This window comes from Lissotriton vulgaris, chromosome 5 (genome assembly GCF_964263255.1).
Source record: "Lissotriton vulgaris chromosome 5, aLisVul1.2, whole genome shotgun sequence".
NCBI classification, from domain to species: domain Eukaryota; kingdom Metazoa; phylum Chordata; class Amphibia; order Caudata; family Salamandridae; genus Lissotriton; species Lissotriton vulgaris.
In genome coordinates this window covers 58,222,370-58,234,393 of record NC_141693.1, presented here as the reverse complement: position 1 = coordinate 58,234,393, position 12,024 = coordinate 58,222,370, and the positions used below count along the sequence as shown (strand labels likewise).

Here is a 12,024-nt window from a genome sequence, read left to right as displayed (position 1 = left end):
TGAAGTGTACTGACTAGTACAGTTTACCTTCCAGTAGCTCTTCTACTCTGTACCATATATTATATAGTACTGACTAGTACTGTATACCTTCTCGTAGTTCTCCTACTCTGTACCATATATTATATAGTACAGTATGCCTTGGAGTAGCTCTGTCACATGTAATGCAGTGTACTAGTTAGTACAGTATACCTTCTAGTAGCTCTTCTACTCTGTACCATATATTATATAGTACTGATTAGTACAGTACGCCTTTGAGTAGCTCTTTCACTCAATACCATCTAATACAGCGTACTGACTAGTAAAGTATACCTTCCAGTGGCTCTGTCACTCAGTACCATCTAATGTAGTGCTTGGACTAGTACAGTGTACCTTCTAGTAGCTCTCCTACTCTGTACCGTCCAATACAGTGTACTGACTACTACTGTATACCTTTGGAGTAGCTCTATTACTGTGTGTCATATAACGCAGTGTACTAAGTAATCCTGTATACCTTGGAGTAGCACTGTCACTCTGTGCCATCTAATGCACTTTACTGTTGAGCAGTGGCGGCTGGTGGGATTTGAAGTTGGTGGGTGTAAAAGTTGTGGATGGGAGGTTGCGAACGCGCTGCTACAAAAGCTCAGTTAAATACATATAAAGGGATTTAAGTGCACTGCCACTGCCAGACATGTTAGCTTGAGATTGGAAATCAATCTCATTGGCATTGGCATTGTAGCGCTTTACATGAACACCAGTTACAATTACACATGGTCACGTTAATTTATATAGGCATGGGACGATTAAGTGATTGGCCCAGAATCACAGGAGGTTGAGCTGACGCCGGGACTCCGTGTTCAGTTTTACATAACTGTAACTCCAGCACACTGAGCACAGATAATGTTCACCCTAAAAACGTCAGGCAGCACTTACTATGTCACTTCATGGGTCACCTACTCGGGACCAGGACCTGATGACATGGCGAGCTCTAAGTTACTCTCAATAATGCGGCTCTTAACCCTCGTTTTTTCCACTCCGTCCCTGGGCTCTATGAGGCGGGAACCATAGCAACTGAAGGAAAGGCAGCATGGGATAGAAAATGACCAATCACTGAATGGCTTTATAATAAAACCACACTGTGATTGCCCATTTTCTTCTGTAAAGCCAAACCTGCTGCCTCCAAGACCAGGACTACTCCTCGCCTCTCTTGAGGCAATCCATTCACTGCTCCTCTGCTGTTATCAGCAAACAGCATAAGAGCAGGTCCAGGATTGGCTGGAGCAGCCAAAGTCATCGCTCCTTTGCAGATCGGAGGAGGCTGCGGCTGTGATCCCTGACTCACTAATGTTGTGCTGGTGGAGAGGACTCATGTGCACATGTCGGGTTGGTCGTAGGAAAACAGCCTTGCAACCCGACATGCGCACTTACACTTCAGGCCCAGACAGTCTGAGTCTCTCTGGTGCTGTTTATAAGATGCCCCACCCCCTCACATGATTGGAAGACTAGGCATCCGCCCGCAACGGGCACTGCACTCGGCCATGGTTGAAATAAAAACAGCGTGACACGGGCAGGAATATAAACCATTATAATTGTTGATAGCTTAACTTTTTTAATCTGGCAGCACATACAGGGGGGCAACACCCTTATGCTCCCATTGAGAAACTGCAGCTGCTGACTAGTACTGTATACCTTCAGCTTTGTTTCCATCTAGTACTGTATGCCTTGGAGTAGCTTTGTCACTTTGTACCATCCAATGCAGTGTACTGGCTAGTACAGTATACCTTGGAGTACCTCTGTCACACTGTACCCTCGAATCTACTGTACTGACTAGTACTGTACACCTTCTAGTAGCTCTCCTACTCTGTACCATATATTATATACTACCATCTAATGCAGGGTTCTGGCTAGTACAGTATACATTGGAGTAGAAAAGTTGCTCTATACCCTCTAATGTACTGTACTGACTAGTGCCGTTTACCTTCTAGTAGCTCTGTCACTCTGTACCATCGAATGCAGTGAACTGATTAGTACCGTACACATTCTAGTAGCTCTGTCACTCAACACCATCTAATTCAGGGTACTGACTAGTACAGTATACCTTGGAGTAGCTCTGTCACTCCGTACCCTCTAATGTACTGTACCGACTAGTACTGTATACCTTCTAGTAGCTCTCCTACTCTGTACCATATATGATATACTACCATTGAATGCAGTGTAATGGTTAGTACTGTATACCTTGGAGTGTTTATTTCATTCTTGGCCATCTAATGCAGTGTACTGACTAGTATTGTAGATCTTGGAGTACCTCTGTCACTGTGCTGTCTAATGCACTTTACTAACTAGTACAGTATTCCTTCTAGTACCATGTAATATGAGTACTGCCTAGTACACTACTCTTCTTTTCTGGCCCCCAGTGGTCTGGGTGGCAGACCCATGTGGCGTATGCATTGTGGTGTTCGGCCGACGTGAAAGGACTCTATTTGTTTTATCCTCCCCCCTGACTCTGGCGGACCCTGTGACGGTGTATCCGAATTGAGCGCCACAGTCGCCCTGCGTCCTATATTAAGGTTTATTGCCTCGACCTTGAGGCCCTGACTTCTAACAACTCATCCATCTAATTCCTGGACGAGATTTTTCCGGCATCCTTTCCTACTGCGACTGACCTTTATCTAACGATTTAGAGTTCAGATCTGCTCAAGTGTCCACCTTCTTATGTGCTCTCTCGCCTTCTATCTCAGGATATTGCGTGTTCTCTTACCTGTGTGTTCCGTACAAAGTTGAAGCCTGATAGGGAGTTGCCTATTCCGAGGTTTCGAGATATGCTTTTCCTTCCCTGATTAATGATTGGGACTCGTTTATATAATGTTGTCCTTGGATCTTAAGAGACCATGCCTACCAGCATACTGATGATATGCGCCCTGATGAAGGAATTTCCCACTTTGGCACTATTCCGAAACGCGCGTCAGCGCTTTTCTTGTTTGTCTGACGAAATGTGGTAGTTGATTGAGTTGGTATGGATGTTATGTTTTGAGAGTGAGTCAGTGGTTGATAGAATGAGTGAGTAATGTGGGTGCCATTTTTTATTGCTCTCCGTGTCACTGGGCTGATGTTGCATTGCTTGATATGTATTTTTATGAAATGAAGTATGTATTGCTCTCTATCTTAACTTGATATATTTTTCTATGAAAATAAATAAGAGAATAAATATTTGAAAAATATCCAGCTGTTCTGTGGGCGTTTTCTATTTATTATTGGAACTCGTTGGTCCTTGATATAATTGGGAACTCCCCTTTTCATGTTGTTTCTTAATCATTTTGCCCTGGTGGGTTGTTCCCCCTCTCTTTATCATCTTTAGATTCAGGGTCCCTCTTCCGTTTTTTGCATTGCTCTGTCACTCAACACCATCTAATTCAGGGTACTGACTAGTACAGTATACCTTGGAGTAGCTCTGTCACTCTGTACCCTCTAATGTACTGTACCGACTAGTACTGTATACCTTCTAGTAGCTCTCCTACTCTGTACCATATATGATATACTACCATCGAATGCAGTGTAATGGTTAGTACTGTATACCTTGGAGTGTTTATTTAATTCTTGGCCATCTAATGCAGTGTACTGGGTATTACTGTATATTTTGGAGTACCTCTGTCACTGTGCTGTCTAATGCACTTTACTAACTAGTACAGTATTCCTTCTAGTACCATGTAATATAGAGTACTGCCTAGTACACTACTCTTCTTGTATCTTTTACTTTGTGGTAGTGTGGTGTAGAATGAGCTGTGAGGTGCAGGGTAGTATGTAGTAGAATTCCTTGTCTATGTAGTGCAGTGTGATGTTCGGTGTAGTGTGTGTTCTAGATGAATGTGTGCTTTAGTATATTGAGCAGTCTAGTGCCGCGCGCTTTAGTGTAGTGATCAGTCTAGTGCTGTGCGCTCTCTAGCGCTGCGTGCTCCTTCCAGATGTGGTGTAAATTAATCATATGTAAAATAGAAGCAGTAATTACAGCCTTTCTTTGTGTTGTTTAATCTCTAATTGTGAATCTCTTCTCTGCAGTGATGGTGACTCTGGATCCTGACACGGCTCATCCTCAGCTCCTCCTCTCTGAGGGGCGGAAACGTGTGAGACGCACACAGACAGTACAGCGCCTGCCGGACACCCCCGAGAGATTCACCAACTGGGGCTGTGTGCTGGGGAGCGAGGAGTTCACCTCTGGCAGACATTACTGGGAGGTGCAGCTGCTGCAGGAGGGGTACGGGTGGCGTATGGGGGTCGCAGCTGAGTCTATGAACAGGAAGGGAGAGATCACATGGTCACCTGAGGGGGGAGTCTGGGCTGTGGAGGGGCGGGAGGGTCAGTACACGGCTCTCACCTCCCCTCTAAGCCCTCTGGCTCCTCGTGAGATGCCCCTGAAGCTGGGGGTGTATCTGGACTACGAGGGGGGGCGGCTGTCCCTGTACAATGCGGACTCCATGGAGCTTCTCTTCTCCTTCCCGCCGGCCCCCTTCACACAGAGGCTCTTCCCGATCTTCTGGCTCAATGGAGGAGCAGGGCTGAGGCTGGAGTGAGAGCTGCAGGGAGCTTCCGCCCCTCATCCTTCCATCGCACCCCCCCTGCAGTGATAATGTGACCAGGAGCACCTGCAGAGACGCTTTTAAATAATAAAGCGCTCCCTTTGGGGATAAGTCTCCTGGGGCGTAGGGGGGGCAGTAACTCCAGAGACTGGAAAAGGTTTCTTTCATATAGATTTATTAATGTATAGATGTCAGCCCACCCGATGTGCAGAGCTCCCCCTCAACTGTCATCCACAGTTTAAACACCAACATTCCAAAGAATCTTCAAACACCAACATTCCAAAGAATCTTCTTCACAACGACCCTCCCACATGTTGCCATGACAGCCAGAAGCCTCATGTGAAACTGACTGCTAGACATCTCTTGTCCTTGTTTGCCGTGTGAATCATGCACCAGACACCATATAACATGTGATAAAGACTCTTTAAAATTCAATAATGTGTATTTCTTTGGCATGCAGAGCTTTGACATTAATTTGCACATTATAGCGCTGCGCTGAGAAGTACTTATTGAAAGTGATTGTTTTTAAACATGACCCTAGAAACCGTTCCTTCCCCGCCCAACAACAGGGATATTATTAATGACCTCAGACGCAAGACAGTTGTCACGTGCACCCTGTATGTAACCCAGATTCAGGGCGGATTTAGGACAGCGCGACAGGTGCAGCCGCACCTGCGCTAACCTGGGAGCGGTGATGTGTGCAGAAATAACTTTAGGTTTTAAAAGCACTGGCTGCTTCCTTGTGTGTCCAGCAGGTTTCAGGCAACAATTAAAATGTCAAGATGGCGCAGGTGATTAATGTTTCTGCTGGAGAGAGATCGAAGTTTTGTCTTGTCACAGTTTAAACTCATCCTTAAGTAGCGCAGAGGGTTAGTATGCCGGCTGCAAAGAATGTGTACATGCAGATCACAGAACGGTAATCCTCATTGGTTTGTGTAACATTTCCTATAGACTTATTTACACAATTAACATTCATTGCTTCTCTATAGGGTATGTTTGGTGTTAAGTGCTCTGACACCCTAGAGTTGCCATGAATAGCGCTGTAAAACAAAAGACACGCATGTGAGGGAGGAGCTGTGTAGATATGAGTGCCACTGTTGGAAGGTGGGAGTGAGGGAATATTTGAAAATGGCGGTCATGGGCGGAGGGGCGCAAAAAATATTGTCACACTGACGCCTCTAATTCTAAAGCCGGCTCTGCCCAGATTCTTTTAGATCCATTAATTGAAACGCAATAGGTTTTTGTAGCGCTGGTATTCTAAACTCACGGTTTTCAAGGTGCTTTCATATGGGATAAGGAAGAAAATAGACCATCGGTGAAATCAAATATTTGTTTAGGATCACAAAATGTGGTTACGCTGCGAAGCCGCAATTAATCCAGGTGTTCTAGTTTCCCTTCGGACAAATTACCTACGAAATTGTATTGTATTGTATTGTAATTGCATTTATATAGCGCTTACTACCCCTGACGAGGCGTCAAAGCGCTTTTTCGGCTGGTAGCACGCTACTCCGGGACCCACAGAGGATTAGTGTTGAATTAGTATAGTGAAACATGCAAGCACATTTTAAGTGGTAGATAGGTTAGTCAGTTATTTGGATTTGGAATGATAGCAGATTATAGAGTAAGACAAAGTTTTGTATTTATTTATTTATCGCTCGCTTGTTGACGCATACTGTTCAGGGAGCCTATAAAGGATTAGTGGTGAATTAATATGGTGAAATATGAGGTAATTTCACTGGTGGATATTAGTCTGTTACTTGGAGTGAGAAGGATAGCTGATGGATAAAAGGGGAAGAAAGATTTGCATTCATATAGCACTTGTTACCCCTGATGGGTGTTGAAGCGCTTTTCTGGCGAGTAGCACGACACTCCGGAACCCATAAAGGATTAGTGTTGAAAATTGATATAGTATAAATATGAAGTAATTTGAGTAGTAGATATGTTATTCAGTTATTTGGGCAGTATATTAGTAGAGTTGAATATGGAATGTGGAATTGAAGAAGTGAACAAGTTAGTCTGTTAATTTTGATTGAAAAAGGATAGTGGAGGGATAAAAGAGTGAAGTTTTTTTTAAAAATTTGTTTTATAAGTCTTAGCAGTAGGAAGAGGCTTTTGGATGAGTAAAAAGGAGTTTTGGAGGAAAGGAGTCAGAGGGCAGCATTTCTGCCCCTAGTCCAGACTAGTCTCGAACAGGCCCAAACAGGCAACTACCCTTGTCCTCTCCAACCTTAGCCTCAAAGCCCGGGCTGAGACGCCCTAAACCTCACCTTTTTGTAGCCCTAGTAATCAGGTGACCCCATCAGCCAATGGGAACCCTAGCCCTAACACTATCCAATCACAACACTAGCCCTAACATCTAGAACCACTAGGAGACCAGGACCTTGCAGCCAATCTTAACCCAAGTCCAAGCACCCAATCAGTTCAAAAACCCTGATCTCTACGTCCAATAAAGGCCTTAGCCCTGCCACTAGTCCCAACCCAAGTCCAAGCAGCCAACGGTACAGGTAGCCCTAGTCCCTACTTCCAATAGAAAGCCTAACCGTACTCTTAGTCCCACAACTGGCCCAACAACAAATCACACCAGAAGCCCTAAATAGCTACTTCCAATTAAAGGTCTACCCCTAGTCCTAGTCCCACCCTACTCCCAACAACCAATAACATAGGAAGCCCTAGTCCCTACTTCCAATAGAAATCCTAACCCTAGCCCAAGTCCCAACCCTGCAATGATTGAATCACAGACCAAGAAACCAATCAGAAGCCTCAAATACCCAACCAATGAGGACATTAACCCTAACCCAATAGAAACACCAGATACAACCACCAATCAGTGTACACGTGTTCCAACCACTAGCACGCCATATAAGGTCCCAGCAACCTCAGACAAGGTTTGCTGGCCAGGGAGTTGGAAGCTGCTTGCTCCTGTTCAGAATCTCCTAGGAGACAGACAGGCTCAATCCACAACTTTGGACTTCAGCAGGTAAAGGCTTCACTAACTCGAAATCGAACAATACTGTTTGAATAAAGCTTTACTCCCCCTTCTGGCCAAAAAACGAAGTGCACAGACCCCAGTAAATACAGTTTAAACAGCTCACAGAAGCACCCTCAGATGTAGAAAATCCCTGTTGCTGGGGGGGGGGGGGGGGGGTGGAGGGGAGGCAGGGGGGCTGGCCTCACTGGCTTGTGAACACAAAATGGTGGCTGGGGGGTGCACTGTTTGAGCACACAGGCCTAAGCACAGAGCAAAGGAGAAATTTAGAGGGAAATCAGATTTGTCACCAAGGAATGAGAGGGACAAACCACAGAGGTTGGACTGCAAATCCCACCATTCAATACACCAAATAAAAGCAATCATGGGCAGGGAAAACCACACATTTAAAACACAACACAGGTGATAAAATATGCAATTACAGGCAGGCCAAAACTAGAATTTTTTACTGTAACAACCACAGGCATAGACAGTAAACACAGAAAATGAAAATCGCTTTTTAAACAACTTTTTGTCTTGGGAAGAGACAGCACTAGTCTGTCTCCTTACCACTTCCTGGACTCAGCTCACTGCAATCTGGGGAACATGTAGGCTGCAACTCACAAGATGGAGGAGAATGATTTGGGGTGCACCCAGCAAGGCCCTAAGGGGCCTGGGCAGGTGTGAGAGGAGGGCTCAGACTTGCCTGGTAGCTGAATAGCCAATGGTCTGCTGGCCTGGGGGTGGGGTCTGGGCAGCTGCTTCTCCTGTTCAGAATCTCCTAGAAGACAGACAGGCTCAATCCACAACTTTGGACTTCAGCAGGTAAAGGCTTCACTAACTCGAAATCTAACAATACTGTTTGAATAAAGCTTTACTCCCCCTGCTGGCCAAAAAACGAAGTGCACAGACCCCAGTAAATACAGTTTAAACAGCTCACAGAAGCACCCTCTGATGTAGAAAATCCATGTTGCTTGGGGGTGGAGGGGGGGAGGCAGGGGGGGCTGGCCTCACTGGCTTGTGAACACAAAATGGTGGCTGGGGGGTGCACTGTTTGAGCACACAGGCCTAAGCACAGAGCAAAGGAGCAATTTGGAGGGAAAACAGATTTGTCACCAAGGAATGAGAGGGACAAACCACAGAGGTTGGACTGCAAATCCCACAATTCAACACACCAAACGAAAGCAATCATGGACAGGGAAAACCACACATTTAAAACCCAATACAGGTGATAAAATATGCAATTACAGACAGGCCAAAACTAAAAATTTTAAATGACGAGGCCAGTGAAGATATATCACAATAAAGAACTATTTTTAAACCGTGAAGTTCTTAAACTGAAAAGATTCCATCACAATTACAGAGCATCATGTATAACTTGTTTCTTGTGAGACATCTGCCCTGCTGCACAAGCCACTATTGTAATTTATGAAATGTGTCTGTAGCAAAGATATGCAGATTCGGTGAACAATGTGCAATAATGATATATTCCAGCAGCACAAATACAACACAATAGCCTCCTGCGGGGCTTTCATGACTCCACAAACATTTCCAGGTCGCATTTAGGTAGAATTTACTTGCCTGGCAACATTTTTAGGTCTCACCTGAGCCAGCGCATGCGCTGACAGGTGCGATATTTAGTGAGTGGGGGCTTTAGAAATGCGACCACAAGCTTTTGCTTGTGGTCTAAAGCTTGCTGTTACGCGCACGGGCATGTGCACAGCAGCCATCGGCCATTCCCCTTTTCATAGCTCATTAACGCTGCCATCTGCCTTTCCCCTCGTTATGGCTCATTAACCCTCTCGTACCTTTTCAGCCTGCCATGAGTGATATTTGACAAAACTCCTTTCCTTTATGCATTTGTAAAAATAGTTCTGACTTGTGTGCATGATGTTTAAACAGAATACTTAAACTACCACAGTTCAGCTACTTTCACATGAAGATTTCTGCAATTTTACATGACTCGTAGCCGCTTTCTTAGTGATAATGAAATCTGAATCTTTGATATAACTTACTCCCTTTGCTTAGTTTTTGTTCCACACTATACTATTTGTTTACATAAGTAATCCACGTAACCTCATCATTCTATATCTTAAATAGCTAATATTCATTTCTGCATCAAATTGTACTAGATGGCAAAACTTTATACTATTGGTTCAAAATTCAAATTACCATCTTTTTTCAAGCATACTTTTTATGACATGTTTTCTTACATCTATTGTTAAGATTTTTGTTCTTTTCCATTGGCAGGCGTAATTTCTTGGCCAAGCCACATCGATCCTGATTTATTGTTCTGCTATATTTTATAAATCATGTTGTAGGTCTTTTCTACATCAGGATTTTTTTTGTCAAACCTATTTATTGACCCTTAGGTAGAGCAGGTTTACAACCACTACTACCTTTCATGCAATTAAATACTTCTGTTCCTCTAGTTACTAAGAACATTCGCCACAATTGAAAATCTGAAACCCTAATAGTGGCTTCCTGCACATCCCGTCTCATTATTGACTTGTGTACATTTGATAATTCTCAGCCAATTAGGACTATTACGGTTTGGCATCAGGCTTACAGCACTTAGGACCAACCCTTCGATTCCTTGCCCATTGTTAATCTACACCTGTAACATCATGTTTAATGCATTTTGATTTAAAACAACTCTGGTACGTCATGTTATTAAGGAAGAGAAAGCAAAATAGCCAGAGTAGATCAGTCTGCACAAGTGCCACCACAGCATCAGTCGGCACCACCACAGAGTCACTCAGGACCACCACAGCATCACTCAGGACCACCACAGCATCATTCAGCGCCCCCACCACTGCATCGCTCTACGTAACCACAGCAACATTCAGCACCACCACAGCATCACTCAGCACCACCACAGCATCACTCAGCACCATCACAGCATCACTCAGGGCCACCACAACATGTCTCAGGGCCACCACAGCATCACTCAGGGTCACCACAGCATCACTCAGCACCACCACATCATCACTCAAGAACACCACAGCATCACTCAGTACCACCACACCTTCATTAAATGCTACCACGGCATCACTCTGCATCGCCACAGCATCAATCAGCATCACCACAGCATCAGGCAGCATGACCACAGCATCACTCAGGACAACCACAGCATCACTCAGGACAACCACAGCATCACTCAGCACAACCACAGCATCACTCAGCGCCACCACAGCATCACTCAGGAACACCACAGCATCACTATATGCTACCACAGCATCACTCTGTAGTACCACAGCATCAATCATCATCACCACAGCATCAGTAAGCACCACCACAGCATCACTCACGGACACACCAATATTACTCAGCGCAACCACAGCATCACTCAGCACCACCACAGCATCACTCAATTGCATTCCAATTGTACACTATGCGAGGCTTCACATGCGCCCCCTACAAGAATGCTTAGCATGTCAGTGGAATCAAGCACAGGGAATATTGAAGATCTAGTGTTGGTAGACGGCTACACCCATTGCTCTCTGCAGTGGTGGCACTCTCAAAACTGATCAGCAGGCCGGCTTTTCATCGACCCTGTTCCACAAATCGTGCTCACAAGAAAACGCATCTCTAACAGGTTTGGGGCATGTGCTCACATGCACCCACCCGCCACCCCGGGTACCTGTAGCTGTTGCAGTTCTTCCATTATACATTTATACACATGGACATCTATATGCTACACTTACCTACTCCATTCTCACCCTCTTGCCGGAAAACAATCTAACAATGGGGCCGATACCCACGCGCACTATCACCAAAAGGAGTCCCCTTTCCTCATGACTAGGAAAGACTTCTTTGAAGAAAAACAAAAACATGCAAACTCAATGCTTGATGGCAGGAGTATGCAACACATGTGAATCTACAGCTCATCATACCAAGAACATATGCTTACTGGGTAAGTAAAATTATCCTTCTGAAAATATAGCTTAGGTGTACCAAGACAGATCAGAGAGGGCTAAGAAGATGGGTTGTTCTCTAGTCTGGGCTTGTGACAGAGGCAGGTAGACATTTGACAGTTTGTACAATTTCCAGATGTGTTTGGAAGATGGGGTTGTTTACCCTACAGAGAGTGAACGGGTGACTGCGGCCAACCTTTTGGGAATATTGGAAAAATGTATGGTTTACTTGGGATTGAATGCGGAGGGGTTTGGCACGTGTTTTCAGACTGGTTCTGCATCTGAGATAGGAAAATTAGGACTTCAGAGTGGGGATATAAACAGGATTGAGAGGTGACGTCCAGGTGTTGTTAGAGGTACATACGAGGTAGGAACTTGAGACGGAGGACATAAAGAGGTTTGAGAGATGACGGTCCAAGCGTCGTGAACGGTACATATGAGGGAGTGGGGCTATCTGTTTTTAATACATGGTGGGTTTGGTTATATTATTTTTGTTTTAGTCTCGGTTGTATACAAGGCCCATTGGGAGAAGGAATAGTGACGTGGGTCGTAGGGCATTCCTTGGTTCAATGGGCTGCAAAGTTCACCGATTGCC

General features: G+C 44.8%; 2 protein-coding genes across 2 annotated transcripts in view; both read left to right on the top strand.

The window, feature by feature from the left end:
* LOC147710148 (E3 ubiquitin-protein ligase TRIM39-like) overlaps positions 1-4,886 on the top strand; it is a 450,821-nt gene extending 445,935 nt beyond the window's left edge. The window contains exon 9 of the transcript XR_015295848.1: positions 4,539-4,886. The gene's annotated coding sequence lies outside the window, so the exon portion shown is untranslated. The remainder of the gene's footprint in view (positions 1-4,538) is intronic.
* LOC147710147 (E3 ubiquitin-protein ligase TRIM39-like) overlaps positions 1-4,980 on the top strand; it is an 80,744-nt gene extending 75,764 nt beyond the window's left edge. The window contains exon 6 of the mRNA XM_086920846.1: positions 4,030-4,980. Coding sequence (XP_086776972.1) covers positions 4,030-4,541 — 512 coding nt within the window. The 3' untranslated portion in view covers positions 4,542-4,980. The remainder of the gene's footprint in view (positions 1-4,029) is intronic.
* The last annotated feature ends 7,044 nt before the right edge of the window (positions 4,981-12,024 follow it).